This window comes from Puma concolor, chromosome A2 (genome assembly GCF_028749965.1).
Source record: "Puma concolor isolate L17-30 chromosome A2, mPumCon1.1.hap2, whole genome shotgun sequence".
In the NCBI taxonomy this organism is placed as follows: domain Eukaryota; kingdom Metazoa; phylum Chordata; class Mammalia; order Carnivora; family Felidae; genus Puma; species Puma concolor.
In genome coordinates, this window is record NC_141668.1 from 139,615,117 (window position 1) to 139,635,774 (window position 20,658).

Below are 20,658 nucleotides of genomic sequence, written 5' to 3' on the forward strand. Positions count from 1 at the left end.
ACCCTCTGTTTGTTCTCCATATTTATGAGTCTCTTATGTTTTGTTCCCCTCCCTGTTTTTATATTATTTTTGTTTCCCTTCCCTTATGTTCATCTGTTTTGTCTCTTAAAGTCCTCATATGAGTGAATTCATGTGATATTTGTCTTTCTCTGAGTGACTAATTTCACTTAGCATATTACCCACCAGTTCCATCCACGTTGTTGCAAATGACAAGATTTCACTCTTTTTGACGGAGAAGGCTCTAGTTCTTTATAGGAACTCTCTCAGTGGGGCTGCTTGGATATTTTCACAACATGGAGGTTCAGCTGGCTTCTCCAAAGCCAGAGAATCAAGGAAGAGTTCCCCAATGCCTAAGACCTGGCCTTGGAAATCACAGTCTGTCATTTCCTCCTAATTGTAATGATTACACAGTCAGTGTTATTCCATGTGGGAGAGGACGACACAGGATGTGAATATCAGGAGGCAGGGATCATTGGGGCCATATTGGAGGCTGGCTACTCTACTAGACCTCAGTGAAAAAGGTGACATTTAAGCATCATGTTGGCTGTGAATTTTCAGATTTCAATATCTGTGAAAGAAGACTAACAAAGATTCAACTAATCAGACTCAACTAATCCTAACAGAAAATAGGGATATTTGCATGGGAATCGATTTTGTAATGTTCAGTTCATTAGTACATATTTTCAAATCATGAGACTTTTGCTTCCACCAGTAATGCTATAATGTAGGGCTTGTATATCAAATGCTATGCTAATTAAGACCCATATATTATATTTCAGTAATATAATTACAGGGTCAGGTGTTTTCATCTCCATTTTAGAGATAAGGAAGTGGATACTGAGAGAGGGAAAGTGAGTTCCCAAGGCCACGGAGCTGGCAAATGGCAAAACTAAGTTTTGAGTTCATCCTGTCTGGCCAAAAAGTTTATATTCTTTGCACTCTGACTCTGTCTATCAGAGTGTTATTTCATAATTCAGACAGTGAGTCATTGGCAGAAAATCAGTGAATTCTCGTTTCTCATCTACAGCTTTATCAAGCAGTAAAGGTGAATTCTTACTAAATGGAGACTTCGTGGTCACAATGTCTAAAAGGGAAATCCGCATTGGGAACGCTGTGATAGAGTACAGCGGGTCCGACAATGTCGTGGAAAGAATTAACTCCACAGACCGCATCGAACAAGAACTTTTGCTTCAGGTAAAAACTTGGCCATGAGCCCACCACCCTTTCCTTCCACTTGGAATCACCAGACCTGCAAACATCGTCTCCATTTTGTCCACTTGTCCCAGGTGTTGTCGGTGGGAAAGTTATACAACCCTGATGTGCGCTATTCATTCAATATTCCAATTGAAGACAAACCCCAGCAGTTTTACTGGAACAGTCACGGGCCCTGGCAAGCCTGCAGCAAACCCTGCCAAGGTATCTACTTTTCGGTTGTGTTTTGGGGATTTGAACTGTTTTTTGTTTCTTTTTATTTATTGTTTGTTTTTTTGGAGGCAGCCAAACACATGTGATCTATAAAACTCTATCTGCATGCATTCTCAAATCTCCTTTCCCTGCATCTTTCTGGTTATTTTTAGCTGGCAAGTTGAGCTTTTTAAGTGTTTCGGGATTTGTTGGCTTTCCTCTTTTTAAGCGATTCGGGATTTGTTGGCTTTCCTCTTTTTAAGCAATTCATATACATTGTGAAGCCAAGAAAGTCAGTTCTGCCACTTTGATTTTCCAGAGACATGGAGTTAGTAGTCATATTACGTGTCATTCATCTTGTTTCCTGCCTAAATTGGGGGTTAGCAGATTACCGCCAGTGGGCCAAATCCAGCCTGCTACCTGCTTTTATAAGTAAAGTTTTATTGGAATGCAGCCACACCTATGGGTACATATTGTTTATGAATGGTTGCTTTTGTCCTATCATGGCAGAGTGGAGTAGTTGTCACAGAGGTCATAAGGCCCACAAAACCAAAAATATTAATTAACCCAGTACAGAAAATGTTTGTCAGTCCCTGGGCTAACTAGTTTATAGAATGGGTGCTTTTCTCTGATTGTTTTCTTCCTTGCCTAGGGGAGCGGAAGCGCAAACCCGTTTGCACCCGGGAATCTGATCAGCTTACGGTTTCTGATCAAAGATGTGACCGGCTGCCCCAGCCAGGACCCATTACTGAACCTTGTGGCACAGACTGTGACCTGAGGTGAGGCTGGTGTTTGCTTATGGTCTTTACTATGAGCAGTGAGGGTCTTGTAGGGGAAGGAACGGAAGGAAGAGACAGTGGTGTTTAGTTCCTCTTCCCTTCCTTGTGTTTCTGTGAAATAAGCTTCAGCCAATTTTCCATCCCTCTGAAACCAATTATCCAAGACATATGCCTGCGGATTTCCTGTCCTTCTCCTAAGAATTAAAAATAGCTAATAGAGTATGGCACTTGCCAAAAGAAGTTCTCATTTGACTTTCACAACTCAGTACGTAGGTATTGTTATGATCGAATCACATCTTACGTAACAGTTTGGTATGAACGTCAACAGAAAAGGGGGAAATGTCATTTCTCAGAGCACCCGTATGATGTTCTCTATACACCCAGAGTGTGTATCACCCAGGAGAAAAAATCGTATGCATATGAAAGTTGCAAGGCACTAACAAGAACGTCATGGAAGCAACTAGAAGGAACTATAGCTAGAAGATATCTAGATATTGCAAATACTCTGTATTGTATTTAAGAAAATAGGAAACCTGAGGCAAGAAATAGTGAATGGGTACAGAATTCTAAAGCTTTCTCATTGACCCGCTAGGTTGACTGTGTCAGGTTTGAAATATTAAAATAGCCTGGGTATTGTGTTGTGTAATCTGCATGTCAGTTAAATGCAGGTAACAGAAGTTGATGCTTTAATTCTCCTTTTACAGAACAGAAATTATCAATGTGGAGTGGTGTGGGAAATTGTTAGGATCTTACCGTTTGGAAGTGGCAAAGTGAATACCTAAGCATTTTGCAGCTTCTTTGCCATGGTGCCAAATCTGATCAAATGATATTGGCAGCCTATAGTGCTGGAGTGAAGATTATAAGGCCCTCTTGAGGCTCTGAGAGAAAAGAGGAGTGCTGCGATCAATTAGTAATGTCTGTCACGAGAGTAGGTGGGGGTGCCACGGCGTGAGTGCCACATCTTTGCCAGGCCTGACCTGGTGGCTTTGACTTCAAAACCCAGACTCTCTCCACCCCCGCTATACTTATGTCTACCCAGCAACAGTTACCTGCTTGTTCAATGAGCTTGTTGCAAAGCATTGACAAGCCATTATAGAAAGAGAAAACCCAAGACATTAAAAGGCAGACATTGGCACTATGCGATATTAATTCTTGTTATAGGTAATGTACTTATAAACCCATTGCTTCAGCCAGTTGAGTTGATTTAGTTGAATTAGAGTTAAGGTCTTTTCAGAAAAATAATTAGTTAGCTATTTGCTGAACTGAATCACCAAAGTTTAGGGGAAAAACTATGAATTAGTAAGTAGATTCCCTGAGGTAGAGCTTCAATAAATTGAGAAAGGTGACATTTTCAGATTAGTCCTATATCAAATTATCACTGAAAATAATGATGTTCTATAATTAATAATTAATTAATATTAATTAATAGTATATGTAGCATATAAGAATATTCTATGTAGCATAATATTATATGTAGCATATAAGAATATTAATTAGATTCTAATAGGAAAATATATAACTGTTAAAATAGTTTTTACTAAATGGTTGATGATTATTGTGTTCAGAGTAGTTACCACCCCAAATAATATTAATACCAATTGCTATTATGAATTATTATTAATTAATAATATTAACATTATTAGTATTAATAATTAATATAATTAAGAATATTAGTGTTGATTACTGATTAATAATACTAATAATTATTAATAGTAATTTATATTAATATTATTTAGGGTGGTAACTACTCTGAACATAATCGTCAACCATTTACTAAGATACATTTTCCTATTAATAGAATATAATTAATATTCTTATGTGCTACATATAATCATGTCCTATTAAAATAATTAAGGCTCTATTACTATCCTATTAAATTAATATAGGGCCGACATTAATATATGTCCTATGCAATTAATATTTTATTAATTACCCCAAACAACATAATGACCTAAGAATTACAGTTAGCCTCCACTTTACAAATAAGGAAACGGGCTGAGAGAAGTTAAACAAAGTGCCTGAGGTCATACAACTATTAGTTGAAGTGGCAGGAGTCAAACGTGGTCTTTCACAACCTGGATTCTATACTCTTAAACCCTAGGAGAAAGCCATTTTAATTCAGTCACAATGATCAGGGTTACTCATTGATCCCGTTCTGTGAAGCTTTTCTACCTTTGCGCATAGAAACGGCTCCCAGGACTTCTGTGCCTCATCCCTGTCCCCTGACTTGGATAAGTAAGGCACTTGCTGTCACTTCTCCACGAGCAGAATCACACTGGGACTGGTAGAGTCTCAGATGATGACAGCCCATGCTGTGGGACTCCTGCCCACAGCGCTGTAAGCACGCTCTTCTGTGGCAAGGAAGGCATGTTTGTACAAAGCATTTCAAGTCCTAGAATGTGACCTTAAGTAAATAAACAATTCTTCAAGAACCCTGCTGAAAGCCTACCTAAGGACCAATGCGAGGGTGGAGATGTTTGAGCAATTACTTCCAGAAATGAATATTCTTAACTTCAAATAGATTTAAAGCAAGCCACGATTTAGTTTGTGGTGTTGCTAGCGAATCACTGTTCTCCAGAGTTTCTCCTGCATTGGAAGCTTTCAGATGTAAAACAAAAATTAAAGCAAATTTTACAAAGTGAATGCGATTACAGGTAGCCTGAAGTCCATGAGACTTTTATGTAGAATGATACCAAAGATCTCAACTGGGTTTCTCCTCAAACTTTGTGTTATTGGCTTCTGCGGAGCTACATGATATTAGAACTTGGCTGCAGAATAAAATACCAAGGGTGGTAGTTATAATGATAACAGCTACTCTTCTTGAAGGCCTGGCTTGTGTATTAAATGCTATTCATGTTGTAGCTTATTTATCGTTTCGAGTAGTCCTGTAAATTGGACCCAATTTCCCCCCGTTTTGCAGATGAAGAAACTGAAGCTTGGTGAGGTTGAGTCACCTGTCTGGGTGTTGGAAACACCTGGGTGTTGGAGCTCACGTTCACACCCAGGTATAACTTCATAATACCCAGGTCAAACCAGAGCTTAAAGTCTCTTCATTTCATAAAGTAGGTGTGTCAAAGGTGCTATTGTAAATTCCCCATTTGGAGTAAGCCACCTTGTTTTAATACTTTAAAAAAAATGTACTTAATTCTACAGAAGTAGAGGAGGAGGGGGATAGCAGCTCTGGGAACAAGCTTGGGTGATAATAGGACCTCTGGCTGATCAAAGAAAAGAAAGTGAAGGAACTGCAGGCCTGCCTCTCCTTGCCACTATACAGGTGCATTCTCGCATCTGAAATTAAATAGATCGTGCTTCCTTGTCAGCACTCAGACTCATTCCTTACTGAATGTTATAGACTGTCGGAAAAAAAGTTGTTCGCTGAAAAATGTACAAAAATATATACCAAGCCCCAGCAAAGGTGTTCTGTCTTTCTTCTCTCTGTGAACTTGACTGTCATTTCATTGTGGTTCATACTAATTATTGCTGAATGTCTGTGGAAAACACTGAAAGACTGGAGAGAGGACTGTTACTGATGGATCAAACTCTAAATAGTTTTTCCCAAAGCATGTTTGTGGAACACGAGTTCCACGAGATGATTTGTGGAGAACCAGTATGCGTGAGGAGCCTTACCAACTGTCTCCTCCCGTGTGGAAATACATCATGTCAGTTAACACTTGGAAGGCCCTGAGAAAGCCCTGAAATACAGAAACCTGCTTAAATCAGTAGTTCCCAAATTGATTCCTAGTTTTATGTACTTCACAGCCGCCGGCACACCCACGGAGGCATATACATTTTTTTGTTTCCACTTATAATAAACACTTTGCCTCTCTGAAATATAGTCATAAAATGATTTGTCACATGAAATGAACCAAATGAATTCAAAACACTCAAGCTGAGACCACCTTCCAGGGAGAGAATATGAAGCGGATGACCGCATTTTGAAAAGAACTTTCCTAAGGCCATGCTGTAACATTTCCGCAGTCTCTTCCAGCTTCTCTGTTCAAATTCCAGGGATTGTGTGAATATCAGTGAGACTTACTACACTTGACCTACGGGTGTATTGTTTTTTGTGGGGGGCTGGGGGGTAGGGGCAGGACTCCTACCTCCCTTACCCGGGATAAGCTTTCTACGAGAAAATGGTGATGAAGGCAGAGAGAAGGTAGCCAAGAATCAAAGAGCAGATGAAAGTTCCAGATGCCTCTGTTGAATTGGACCACATTTTTGCCTCACTTCCTCAGGGAAGTGAGAGTTTGCCCAGATTAAACTTTGACAGGATGAGATAAAGCTTTGTTTTACAATCCCTCATTTAACATGTTCCGGTGAGAACAAAATCCCAAAATACTGTGTCACTCTAACGGAAAATCTCAGTAGCCCACTTTATATGCCAAGCGTAAAAGTTGGTCAACTCTGACCTACTTTTAAGCATTTGTGAGAAACTCCAAGATAAGCGTGTGGCCAGTGCTCATTGTTTTCCAGCCCTGCCCCTGGACAGGTGTGGATGGAAGAATTCTTCAGGCTCCCTGTATTTGGCAAACCACCCAATTTCTGAGGAGACAATTAACAAGAGTTCATTCAAATGAAGAATGTAAAGAAATTATCCTTTTTTGATTACTAAATTGAACCAACAACCTACCTTTTAAGCTTATTTATTCATGCTCTTCTATTCAGTTTAGGATTTTTTTTTTTTTTTTTAATTTAAGCACTGACTGTGTTTTGGGGGCATTTAAGAATAACTCAATTCCTCAGCACACACAGAGTACATCTTGCGTCCCAAGAAAGGCTCATTAGAGGTATTAGGGATACAAAGATGATAAAGATTTGTCGATTCAATTCTAAATTTAAAAGTATATAATCATGGGGCCAGGAGGAATGAATAGATGAAGAACAGAATTTTTAGTTTTTTTGTGAAAATATTCTATGATATGATAGTGATGGATACATGTGATTTTACATTTGCCTAAACCTATGGAACATGTAACACCAAGAGTAAGCACTCGTGTAAACTATGGATTTGGGGTGGTGCTGATATGTCAGTGTAATTGATTATAACACATGCACCCTCTGTGGGTAGAATGTTGATACTGGGGAGGGTATGCATGTGTGGGGGCTGGTGCATATGGGAAACCTCTGTACCTCCCTCTCTGTTTTGCCGTGGACCTTAAAGCTGCTCTAAAAAAGTAAGTCTTTTAAAAAAATTGTATAATTAAACTGTGTAGACTATGGTCCATGTCTAAAAGGAGCTTAGTCTTTATTCACAGTAACGTATACAGAGTTCAGCACACTTGAAATTCACAGTTACCCTCCAACTATCTGTGCCTTTATTAAGTCACAGGATATTCACTAAACGCTTTTCAGCCTGGCCCCTATGAAGGAGGCTTTCTCGGGAGAGTTTCCAACAGTGGTTGTCTATTAGAAGCAGCCTTCTTGAGAAATGAAATGCTGAGTTGCATGAGCCTTTTAAATACAAAATTGCTTTTTTTTGCTCTGCTGAATTCCAATGTTTTCCTCTTTTTGGTTGCTTGAACTTCAGATTGACTGAAGGGAGAATCTTCACAAAGATGGCACCTCTGACTTCCACTCTGACTTCCATGTACATTGGCAGCCATGAAAAATACATGGATATGTTGGTTTAAAATTGGATTTCAGTAGCTGACTGTGGCTTTGGGTTTCGCGGTATTTGAGTTAAGGAAGAAAAAAGAACTCAATTTTTCCGCCGGCTGACTATAAATGGGACATACATATTTAACAGAAATGTTGGTTTCTCCCCATTATTTATGCATAGGTGGCACATTGCCAGCAGGAGTGAATGTAGCGCCCAGTGTGGCTTGGGTTACCGCACACTAGACATCTACTGTGCCAAATATAGCAGGCTAGATGGGAAGACCGAGAAGGTTGACGACAGTTTTTGCAACAGTCACCCCAAACCAAGCAACCGGGAAAAGTGCTCAGGAGAATGTAACACGGGTGGCTGGCGCTATTCTGCCTGGACTGAAGTAAGTCGGTTCTCACTCGATGAGCGTTTTCTTGGATGCTAAGTCTGAGTAGTTAATGATGGCTGATCAACTAATGGATTAGTGAGGGCTGCATTGAGAAACCCCCATTTAGACTTTCTATCTGCATTGATTTATAATGCCTGACCTCATTCTGCAGAAAAGAGTACCATGATCAATTTGTAATGTTTGATTATATGACATTGACCATGGCATGTGGAAAACCGGGGGCAGTGGAACAACTCATCCAATCCCCTTTTCCATACCCCGCAAACCGTTTCCAAATTTCTTTCCCTGTGTCCGTTTACTAATACTGACTTCGGTATGAACTTGGTAAATAAATTGATAACATGAACAGATGCTCCCCAAATCACTACTAGAATTGGGTTGGGTGGGTGGGTGTTTCTTAAGGGCCGGAGGAGACACACGGCAGAGCCAGGATCTTGACCATGCCGGATAGGAAACTTAGCAGCGGTTTTATTTCGTTCATTTTCCTTTCAGTGCTCCAAAAGCTGTGATGGTGGCAGCCAGAGAAGAAGGGCGATTTGCGTCAACACCCGCAACGATGTACTGGACGATCGCAAATGCGCACATCAAGAGAAAGTCACCATTCAGAGATGCAATGAGTTCTCTTGTCCACAGTGGAAGTCAGCAGACTGGTCAGAGGTAAGATAAGAGGACTCTTATTTCCTCAGGTCATCTGTGGTACTTTGAGTCTCTGCGGCTCAGTGCAACCTAAACCTGCTGCACCTTTCTGCCCCCTACCCCGGAGGAAGCAACTGTCGTTCCCCATCTGCCCCATAGCTGCCGTACAGGATGTGACTGGTCCACTGGTGACCTCAGAGGCGTGGTGGGTTTGGCCGGATCACCCACTGTGATAGCTTCTGTTGGTGATTTTGAAGTTCCTGCGTCTTACCTTTCCTCCTCTTTGAGCCCCTGCTAAATCATGGTAAAAGAAAACAAGGGCTTTGTTAATCCGAAATCTGTGCTGGCTTAGAACTGAAGTTAAAAAGAACAAGAAACAAAAGAGGTTTTCTACGTTCTTGTCTGTGAAATAAGATCATTCGACCCCAGTGAGTAACCTATTGGACTCACCCATCCAGTTGCTAGTGGAAAACTTAGAAAAGAAAGGACTAGTTGAGGGTTCCAGACTTTTGCCTGTCTCATCCCTTACCTGATGAAACAAAAGGCAAAGCCTCATTGCTGAGCACAGATGGCCCCAGGACAGCAAGAGAAAGAAGGAAGAGCCTTTTTCTTGCTTTTATGGTGTGGTATTAACACTCACTATTAACCCAGACCAGTGAGAGTCTCACCAAGCAGGTGACTGCCTCCGTCTTCCTTTATGGGAGCAAGGGGAGAGGAGAGCAGAAGTTCCCTTACTTGGGGGCCAAGTCAGGAATGTGGGGAAAGAGGTTTCCCTGAACAACTTCTGTGCCCATTTCCTTATCTCAACCATGTAAGCACGGTATTAACTGTTTCCTTTCAACAGCAAATAAAATACGAATCTTGAAAGGATATTATAGATGCCCCCTGAAATGGCTGAGAGTGAACGCATAGGATTAACAGTGTCTGATTCCTGCACAAGTTAACAACAAACCCACTGTTTTTGTTCTGTTAACAAGCTGCCTTAGCTTAAACTCCAGTGTTTGGTTTTAAAAAGATGAAAGAAGGTAGTGGGTTAAAGTTTTACTCAGATAGCTCATGATAGCTAAAGGACCACTTCAAATCGAGTAACCAACCTTTGCAAGAATACTTGGTAAAATGGAGGTGGGGGGATGCTAACTATATATTCAGTATGATGCAACATTCCTTAGCTTAGAAAACTGGGAAGGAAACAGCAAAATGTTAATAATGATTATCCCTGGGGAGGGAGATTTTTTTTTTTAATCATTATAGTTTTCTCTCTTCTGTTTTTCTGTATTTTTCAAATGTTCTACAATGAGCATTTGATAAGGATGATATTTAACATTTATTAAATGAACATATGGTAAGCACTTTATTTGGATTTTTTTGGTTAGTTTTCACAATTCTTTGCATTGGACACTACTGTTATCCCCATTGTGCAAATGAGAAAACTGAGGTACGGAGACATCACTTGCATTGGTACCTATAGCTGTTTGTGTTGGAATTAAAACCCAGGCTGAGCCCCACACCTAACTCCTGTGCTAGGAAACCATGAATGTTGTTTTTCAGTACAGATGGTCCCCGACTTACGATGGTTCAACTTCGCAATTTTTTTTTTTTAACTTTACAATGGTGTGAAAGCAATACACATTTCGTCAAAATTGTTCTTTGAATTTTGAATGTGGATCTCTCCCCGGGCTGGCTGTCTGTGGTCCATACTCTCTGGTGAAACTGGGCAGCCGTGCAATCAAAACCATATGAGGGTCAACAGTGGATATATCCACAACCATTCTGTCCCCGCACAACAGCTTTATTTTTCACTTTCAGGACAGTATTCAGCAAATTACATGAGATAGCCAGCACGTTATTATAAAAGAGGCTTTGTGTTAGACGATTTTGCGGAACCGTAGGCTCATGTAAGTGTTCTGAGTACGTTTAAGGCAGGCTGGGCTACGCTATGATGTTCCGTAGGTTGGGTGTATTAAGTGCATTTTCAACTTAGGATATTTGAATCCTAAGTTGAATTTACCTGGATGTAAGCCCATCGTAGGTTGGGGAAGTTCTATATCTCGTGGCGTAGTGCTGTGCCGAGTTTATTCTGTGCTTGATACCGTCCAGAGCCTTTATCAATACAGAAGGAGTGAATGAATGAGTGAATGAGTGAACGCATGAACGAGAGAAAAATGAGCCGTGCCGTATTTACAAATTGCTGTGGGAGAGAGCGCATCTGTTCCTCCTGATTACCCGTGAATAATCCCTGGGAACCACAACACATTGTTCAGAAACACCCCCGATTGTCTGTCCTTTTTCTTACAGTGCCTGGTCACCTGCGGAAAAGGACATAAGCACCGCCAGGTCTGGTGTCAGTTTGGGGAAGATCGATTAAACGATAGAAGCTGTGACCCTGAGACCAAGCCAGCCTCCATACTGACTTGTCAGCAGCCAGAATGTGCGTCCTGGCAGGCGGGTCCCTGGGGACAGGTATTTTGAACGATAAAAGTTCTTAACTACATTCTTTCCTTCTTATCTGGAGAGGGCTTGCAGAGGGGCATTCCGGTGGTGGGGATTTAACTGCTGGGTCTCATGACTTGCACTGGACCTCCATGGCGCCAGATCGAGCGCAAGACGCACTGCAGCCATTCTGCCCCAGGTCTGGGGATTGCTGCTTTCCCCGCTGGAGCTGGTTATTCCCTTTGTAGATATGCGTGCAAGTCTTCGTGCACAGATTCCCACCAGATCTCCTGTCTGGCTGATGTTAATCTTTTTTTTTTTTTTTTTAATGTTTATTTATTTACTTTTGAGAGAGAGAGAGCACGTGTTGGCAGCGTAGGGGCAGAGAGAGAGAGAGGGAAAGAGAGAATCTCAAGCAGGCTCCGTGCGGTCGGCACGGAGCCCGATGCGGGGCTGGAACCCACGAACTGTGAGGTCATGACCTGAGCTGAAACCAAGAGCTGGGTGGGTGACTGAGCCACCCAGGTGCCCCCTGATGCTACTGTCCGGAATGCGACTGTGGGTTGCTACGGAATGGGGTCCAGTGCCTTTGGCAGGGGGTTCTGGACCGGGATTTGGAAGGGATGTTTTGGCTACCATGTCACGGTTCCAAAGCTCACCTCTCATAAACCAGTCAGACACTTCATACAGAATGAGCGTGATCAAAAGTTGCAGAATCATCTCGCTGTGAAAGAATCTTTCCCATCCCCTAGTGTGTCGGTTCCACAGTCTGAACCTGAGCTTTTCTTAAAGGAGAGAGTGGAAGTCTCCCTTGGGCTCACATCTGAGAAGCCACTGCTCTTGAAATGAAGTCCTTCCCAATATAGAAGCAAAAGCATTCTGGGTACTATTTAAGTAGCACTCCAAGTTCCCGAGAGAAGCGAAACAGCTGTCTGCTGTCACTTATGCAATCTCTTGAAGAATAACTCTCCCTCCCCGCCCCCCTGCCCAGCAGCAACCAGTCTTCTCGTTTATGTCTTCATTTCCAAGATGCATGCAATAAATGAGAGCAGCTTTATTACTACCCCCTTACAATTTTTATGAACCTGATGTTCTTCTGAACCCTCCTGTGGTACAGCATCGCTAGTCAGAATGGCTGATCATATCTGATTACACTAACAAGGAGAGTCTCTTACACTCCTAAATCCAGGCTCCTTTTTGTCAACATCTGCGTAGCTCTTAGGGAACGAGAGAAAGAGAGAGGGAGAAAGAGAAGCCAGCTCAGAGTCACTGAGAAGATTTGAGTATAACATCTTTTACAACTGATGGGCGTCTTTTTTATCCATGTCTACACCAAACCATCAGCACACCAAGCCACGTTTCTGTGCTTCTTTCCTTTCTGTGGCTACTTAATTTTCCTTTATGCAGATGTACCGTATTTGTGTATCCATTCATACCAAGCTGGACATTTGGGTTGTTTGTACCTTTTGGCTATTATGAATAGTGCTGAGATGAATATTCACGTACGAGTATTTGTTTTAGTACCTGATTTCGGTTCTTTTGGGTGTATCCCAGGAGTGGTATTGCTGGATCGTATGGGAAGCCTGTTTTGCTCTCTTTAACTGCCAGTTTTGCACAAAACCCCTACCATATTACATTCCTACCAATAATACACAAGGGTTCCATTTTCTCTACTCCATCCCTTTTTAATTATGCTTATTATATTCCCCCTTTTACATTATGGCTCTTGGTGGGAGTAAAGTAGCATCTCGTTATAATTTTGATTTGGCATTTCCCTGATAACAAGTGATAATGAGAGTCTTTTCGTGTGCTTTTTGGACATTTGTGTATCTTCTTTGGAGAAATGTCTATTCACGTCCTTTGCCCATTTTTTAAAAGTTTGTAATTATGGTTAAAAAAACCACATAACATGGGCGCCTGGGTGGCTCAGTCAGTTAAGCGTCCGACTTTGGCTCAGGTCACGATCTCGCGGTCCGTGAGTTCGAGCCCCGCGTCGGGCTCTGTGCTGACTGCTCAGAGCCTGGAGCTTGTTTCAGATTCTGTGTCTCCCTCTCTCTCTGACCCTCCCCTGTTCATGCTCTGTCTCTCTCTGTCTCAAAAATAAATAAACGTTAAAAAAAAATTAAAAAAAACCCCACATAACATCAAATTTACCATCTTAACCATTTTTAAATGTACAGTTTAATCGTTCTTCTTTTCCCATTTTTTAATGAGGTTGGCTTTTTGTTGTTGAATTGTAGTTGCTCCTTATAGTGTGGATTTTAACCCTTCATCAGACATATGATTTACAAATAATTTCCCCAATCCCATGGTGGTTGTCTTTCCACTCCACTAGTGGTGCCCAGTGGTACAGAAATTTTTAACTGTGACAAAATACAACTTGTCTTGTTTTTTCTTTTGTTCCCTGTGCTTGTGGTAGAATATCCAAGAAATCATTATCCAAGAAAGTTCCATGTCGTGGAGCTTTTCTATTACCTTTTCTTCTAAGAGTTTTATAGTTTTACCTCTTATGTTTAGGTCTTTGATCTATTTAGGGTTGATTTTTATAAATAGCATGAGGTAGGAGTCCAGCTTTATGCTTTTTCATATAGACAGCCAGTTGCCCCCAAGGTATTTGTTAAAGAGACTATTCTTTCCCCCTACTGAAGGGTCTTGGCATCTTGGTTAGAAATCACTTGGCCATAGATGTCCAGGTTTATCTCTGGACTCAATTCTATTCCATGAGTGTATATAACTATCCTTATGTTAGTACCACACTGTTTCGGTCACTGTAGCTTTGTAGTGAGTGTTGAAATAGGGGTATATTGAGTCACAGGCAAGGGGTTGAACCCCTACACATAGAATTTCAATGGGAGATGGAAATAATTCCAACCATCAAAGTGATAATCGTTGTATATAATTTGTGCAGAGCAGGAGTGCCCACGTTAACCTAGGTTCTTTGGGTGCTAGCCTTCTGCTCCACTATGATGGAACTACTTTTTTTCTTATAGGACGTTATCAGGAAAGTTAGGGAAAGAGAAAATTTGCTCACGTGTGCATCCCTTTTGTTGTATTTCTTTCCCTCAGTGCAGTGTCACTTGTGGACAAGGATACCAGCTGAGGGCAGTGAAGTGCATCATTGGGACTTACATGTCAGTGGTCGATGACAATGACTGCAATGCAGCCACTAGACCAACTGATACCCAGGTGAGTCTCCTTTGTCCAGCCCAGTGATTGGCTTTGGGCAGTAGGATGCCAGAATTTCCCAGTGGTTCAGTGAGAATGGAAGTGCTCTAATGGGTAAGTGTGTAGGTAGAGTAACCAGATGATTAAGTAAATGGTCCAGATTTACCTGTTGGCTACATTTTGAATCTAATATTTGGACATACAAGTTTCATTCTTCTCTGGTTATTTGAAGTATAGGTGGGTCTGATTCTGATTTTTCATTGGCTAGCAAATGTTGATTGTTTGGTCTTGTTTTCTTGAGCTCAGAGGGTTTTTTTTTGTTTGTTTGTTTTTTTTTTTTAGTGATTTTAACATAGGGCTGAGCAAATAGTGTTGTATGTTCAGGCAGCAACGTGCTAGAGCTGGCTCGTACCATCTCACACGAGTGGATTGGTGAATGTTCAGGAATGTTGCGAGCTAGTTGCTAAATGTAGACACTAGTAAAAATTGAAAATATAAGCCTATAATTAAGTAGATGATATTTCAACGAAGCAGATAAATACTCAAAACTCACATTTTTCCATTGCTTGACTACATTTTACTATTATCTGTGCCCTTGAGGTTATTTACATTTACAGGTGTGTCCATGTGGTGGGAATATTACATAATGGTAAGCTATTGCACATCTCTTCCCAAGTCTGTGTTCATCGACATCAAGCTGGTAGTTTGAAATTGGCTGTGGTGAGAGTATTTACACCACAGGAATCAGCAAATGCTATAATTGAGGGTTAATTGATTGTTTTTAGACTTAAGAAAGTGATGGAGAAAATGATACTCATATGCAATCTACATTATGTTTAAAAGAGTCTTCTGTCTTTAGCTGTTACATTGGAAATAACACATACAAATTTCAAGGAAATACTCTTCCGGTATTTGTACATTATTGTCTGATTCGGCGTAGAAGTCATTCACGTCGTTGGTAGATGAAGTTCTGACATAGGTCTTGTTTGTTCCACTTTCTCCTTACTCTTCAACATAAACAAAATAGCAGCTCTCATTCATGTCTGAAGTGCACTCATTCAGCAGTTACAACCATATTTTGGCAACAGATTCAAGAATTCAACAAAAATCAGCGACAGGATTCTGTGAGACTCAACTGGCTACGTGGAATTTAAAAGAAAGCATTGTATATTTTATTACTATCTGTAAATTGTGTACCATACAGCCTTTGTATCAGTAAACTTTGTGATAACCAAACAAACATATGTATGCATATATAGGTGTATATGGGCATGTAATATGTGTGTGTATACATGTAAATGCATTTCTACAAACACACACACACACTCCTTTTTTCTCACGAGAGCCAGCTGACCATTACTGCCACTACTTCCTCTTTATGGGCCATGATTTTAGCATCGTTTATGGGAAGAGACTATGTAAAGAGAAGACTTGGGTTTCTACATCAGTTTTGCCAATTGCCGAAGACAGGATTTGAACCCTGACGGTGCCCAGAGCTCACGCTCTAAGGCCCCCTTTGGCCAATGCGCTGATTCCATTCTGAGGGCCCTCATTCTGTCTGCGTCAAAAAATACAGGAATATGGCAGTGTTGTTCATGTTGTCACTGATCGATGATAAAATACCACTTGTGACTTGTGTCCCCTTTATTATTATTTTTATTTTATTTTTTTTTTTACTTTATTGAAATGCTCTAAACCACCACAGGCTAAATGCCTGCGAAATGTTAGCTATTCCATCTGAATAGGCATGAACTGAGGATTCAGCAACTCCCTTAGAGATTCACAATACTTGTTTCTCTCTACATTATTCTGTAATATTCAGTGGAGTACAGGGCGGCTCCCACAGTTGAAGCATATGGACCATTTCTTCACTGTGGGAAAAGTTTCCTGTGGTTTTCTTTGGACCACCGGCAGAAGAATAGGCAGGGTCTGGAGCCAAGTAGCAGAATTTCCCCATTCAGTTTGTAAGCTCCCTAATGTCAGGCTCGGTCCCGAGCTCACCACACTTTGCACCATGCCTGGCACATTCAGTAATTTAATGGGTATGTATTTAATCAAAGAGTATTTGCTAAATTGTGAGCAAGTACGTACTTCTGTTTTCCCATCTGTAAACCTGAAAGTATTATCTACACACAAATAACCTCAATTCATTATAGGGATTTCCTCTGAGTGACTGAAGAGTGTTATTTATATACATTCCAGGCATTGGCATATTGAATAGACCTCTTATCTAGATTTGACCATCAGAACCTCAGGAGTTCTCTTTGGGTAAACCTAGAAAGCCAGTTCATGATTAGCAAATTCTGATTAGGAAATTAATTGAAATGTGAAAACAGAATTTTGTCTTTGGAATTTTTAAAAATTAACAACTGATATATATTTTTTATTTTGAGAGAGAGAGACAGAGAGAGAGCAAGTCGGGGAGAGGGGCAGAGGGAGAGAGAAAAAGAATTTAAGCAGGCCCCATGCTCAGCGAGGAGCCCAATGTGGGGTTCGATCCCATGACCCTGGGATCTGACCTGAACCAAAATCAAGAGTTGGACGCTCAACAGACTGAGCCACCCAGGCACCCCAACAATTGACAATTTTGAAAGGATATCCTTTTCTTTCTTAACTTAGCTGCCATTTTGCAATCGCTTTTTTTCTTTCCACATGAACAGGCAAATAAATATGATATTAACAATCACCAAGTAAATCCCTGCCCTATATCAGTGCATTCATGAGGTGACTCAGATTATACCCCATTTTACACTTGAAAAAAACTGGGGCCGAGAGATGCCATGTGATTTTCCCAGAATTCTGAGGTCTTAGAATTCTTCATTCTTATATTTTTATTCACCTGGACCCTTAAAGTGTGCATTGACTTCAAGGTAACTTTGACTTTCTTCCCCCTCTCCCATCTAGGACTGTGAATTACCATCTTGTCACCCTCCCCCAGCTGCCCCGGAAGGAAGAAGAAGCACGCAGAGTGCACCAAGAACCCAGTGGCGATTTGGGTCTTGGACACCAGTAAGAAATAGATGGCAGACATAGAGAGGGTGGAAGGGGAGGAAGAGGTTCCCTGACTTGACTGTAGGAAGTGGGTTGCTGTCCAATGAACCATCGTGTCCAATAACATCCCTGCATTATCTTACTTCAACACCCAGTGCTCAGCCACTTGTGGAAAAGGTACTCGGATGAGATATGTCAGCTGTCGGGACGAAGACGGCTCTGTGGCTGACGAGAGCGCCTGTGTGACTCTGCCTAGACCAGTGGCAAAGGAAGAATGTTCTGTGACTCCCTGTGGGCAGTGGAAAGCTTTGGACTGGAGCCCTGTAAGCGAGTGGATTCTTGGGAATTGGGAAATGACTGGGGGAACCATAGAGGATGACTAACGACAGGTCACAAATGTCAATGGGTACTGTTTTATAATTGGACTTAGTTTATGATTTAAATTATTTTGCCTCATATGTGTGCGGCTGGTATGAATCTTGGCCGGATGTGCAAGAAATGGATGTTGTTAAAATGTGTAAGTCAACTTGCAGTTGACTGATGCCCCATCCTGTTGGGTTGACTGGAAAACCCGGTGTTGATTGGGTCACATCGGAATGTAATAGGCTTGTGGAGCACCACAAGTGCCAGGGAGAAGAGGGGGAGTCAGGAAAGAGCCTCTTACCTTGAGTCTGGGTGCCTCCTAGAACCCAGACTCTTGAAGTTCAGAGGTTCTTGGCTTCTCTGTCAAGAGTGGGAAGTGGGAATCCTCATCCAATGCTATGGGCTCGGCCTCCTGTGCACACCAGGCACCATCTATGGGCTTGTGTAAAAGTAGAAAAACCTTCATTTTCAGGTGGCACCTGCCTTCTGCCTTGCAAAACTCCCAGCAATAGGGAAATATAAAGCTTAGGATAGGTGAGGAGAGGGCATCAGGAAAATAGAGAAGTAATATCTCCATAAATATCATAACATAAGTATGAAATTTGAGCAATAGATTCAAAGAGAGCCGTGTAAAAATCCAGATCTTGACACATACTGGCTGCATAACCTTGAGCAGTCTGGTTAATTTGAACCTCAATTTCTTCTTTTTAAAAGACCCAAAAGAGTACCTATCTTACAAAGATGTTGTATTATTTGAGATTGCCTATGTTAACTGCTTAGGACAAAGTAGGTGCTCAATAAATGATAATCTCACTCTGATGCCTTGAGCTTCCAGTCCATCCGTCCGTCCATCCATCCATCCATCCATTAAATACACCTGTCTGTGCACCAGATATTTGTAAAAGCTTAGTGTAGAAAAAGCAATGAACAGCAAATAAGAAAGTCTTAGCCTTCATGAAGATCATTCTGATGGAGGTTCCAGTCAGTCAACAAATAGAGAGAGAGATTTAGCAACAGACACTGACAATTACTAGAAACAAGTCAAGCAGCATAATAGCATAGGGAAAAATGGAGTATGCTTTTAGACAGCGTGGTCAGAGAAGGCCCGATAGCACGCTGAGCAAGACTTGAATGAAGTGAGAGAGTGAGCCATGTGGGCATCCATGTTGTTCGGGAAAAGATAGCAGCAGTTACAAAGACCCTGAGTAGAGAGTGTTCTTGGCATGGTCAAGAAACATCCGTAAGACCAGTTTGGCTGGAGTGCAATATGTGCTAGGAGATGGGTCAAGGAGGTCGCCAGTGGCCATATCACAGAGGGCCTCCCAGGCCAAGGTACGGACTTTGGACATTTTTCAAAGTGAGTTGGGAAGTCACTGGAGGAAATGGCATGATCTTTTATTTGTAGGTGTCATAGTTGCTGATACGTGGACCACAGACTAGGGCTGCAGGGAGGGGTTCGACGTTGTAAACAGGAGCCCAGCTGAAAAGCCATTGTGGTGCTCCTGGCAGGGGAAGGTGACAGCAGAGACGGTGGGGAATGGATGGATTGGGGTATCTGTGACGACTGAGCTGACAGGGTGTCTCAGTGAGATGGCTGCAGGGTGGGAAGACAAGGGAGCAGACACGGACGATGCCAGAGTTTGGGGTCTGGGCAACCGAGCGGGCGCTGAGCCACTCACAGAAAACGCACACTGATGGGTTTGTGCCTGCCAATGACCGACCCTTTCTCTTTCTGGGTGTTCGACGTAGTGCTCCGTGACTTGTGGGCAAGGCAGGGCGACCCGGGAAGTGGTGTGTGTCAACTACAGTGACCACGTGATTGATCGGAGTGAGTGCGATCCAGACTACATCCCAGAAACCGACCAGGACTGTTCCACCTCACCATGCCCTCAGCGGACCCCAGACAGCGGTCTCGCTCAGCACCCCTTCCAAAGCGAGGATTTCCGCCCCAGAAGCGCGGGCCCCAGCCGCACCCATGTGCTTGGTGGAAACCAGTGGAGGACTGGCCCCTGGGGAGCAGTGAGTATTCCCTGAAGTCCTTCTCTACTTTGCTTTCTTCTCCTTCACCCTTGCAGCTTTGGGGGCAGACAAACTAGAAACACATCTGAAGCCCTTTTTTCTCACAAGGGCTTGGCCTTGTACATTCCCATTGGTTTTGGATGAACCCTAACGGGTTCATCACAGTCCCTAAAAAGTTGTCCCCCGATAGTGCCTGCAGGCCACCTAGAAGCTGCCTTAACTGGGTGGAGGGGGAGGCATATCACAGCTGGACAACAGCATCGGGTGGCCTCCTAGGAGGTACCGTGAGGGCCAGGATGATTGATCCCGGAGGCAAGGACAGAGGAAGTTTTCTGATAGGGAGCTCTTAATGGAAGTGGTTTTCCTTCTTGCTGTTTTCTAGACGAGTGCAGTCTCAAAGTGGCATGATCCATGCATAATTTGTAGTAGTAGATCATTGTCCTGGACTGAGGGGAATCACTGGTCCAGATAATTCTGTGCTTAGGGGAGCAGTACCAGAATCTAACGGCGAGCAGCACAGGCTCCGAATGAAGGTGCCTCTGTGTGAGCCAACGACCTACACTTTCAGATTTTGAGATATTTAGCATGCCCCCTAGTCTCAAGGAGCCTCAGTTTGCTCCTTTGTAAAACAAAGTGAACAACAATTCCAGCTCTCCTGGGTGGTTGTAAGGAACAAATGTGACGATGGAAATAAAGTGCTTTGCACGCTGCCTGCCCCAGAGTGAGAATTTTCTCAGTATTCTTAGCATTGCCCTTCACGTGATGAAGACCTTGAAAAATACTGAATTTTAGGTTTTTCACTAAATATTTTTCGCAAAGTAATTATATTGTGCAATACTGGACATGTCTGATGGGACTGCAGGAGGGGTAAGAGA

General features: G+C 42.1%; 1 protein-coding gene across 3 annotated transcripts in view; it reads left to right on the forward strand.

The window, feature by feature from the left end:
* ADAMTS9 (ADAM metallopeptidase with thrombospondin type 1 motif 9) overlaps positions 1-20,658 on the forward strand; it is a 163,238-nt gene that overhangs the window by 63,489 nt on the left and 79,091 nt on the right. For all 3 annotated transcript variants that reach the window (XM_086697656.1, XM_086697654.1, XM_086697655.1), the window contains 10 exons: positions 1,028-1,194; positions 1,287-1,416; positions 2,057-2,183; positions 7,963-8,173; positions 8,672-8,836; positions 11,111-11,275; positions 14,312-14,431; positions 17,315-17,419; positions 17,557-17,724; positions 19,514-19,783. In XM_086697656.1, coding sequence (XP_086553782.1) covers positions 1,028-1,194; positions 1,287-1,416; positions 2,057-2,183; positions 7,963-8,173; positions 8,672-8,836; positions 11,111-11,275; positions 14,312-14,431; positions 17,315-17,419; positions 17,557-17,724; positions 19,514-19,783 — 1,628 coding nt within the window. The remainder of the gene's footprint in view (positions 1-1,027; positions 1,195-1,286; positions 1,417-2,056; positions 2,184-7,962; positions 8,174-8,671; positions 8,837-11,110; positions 11,276-14,311; positions 14,432-17,314; positions 17,420-17,556; positions 17,725-19,513; positions 19,784-20,658) is intronic.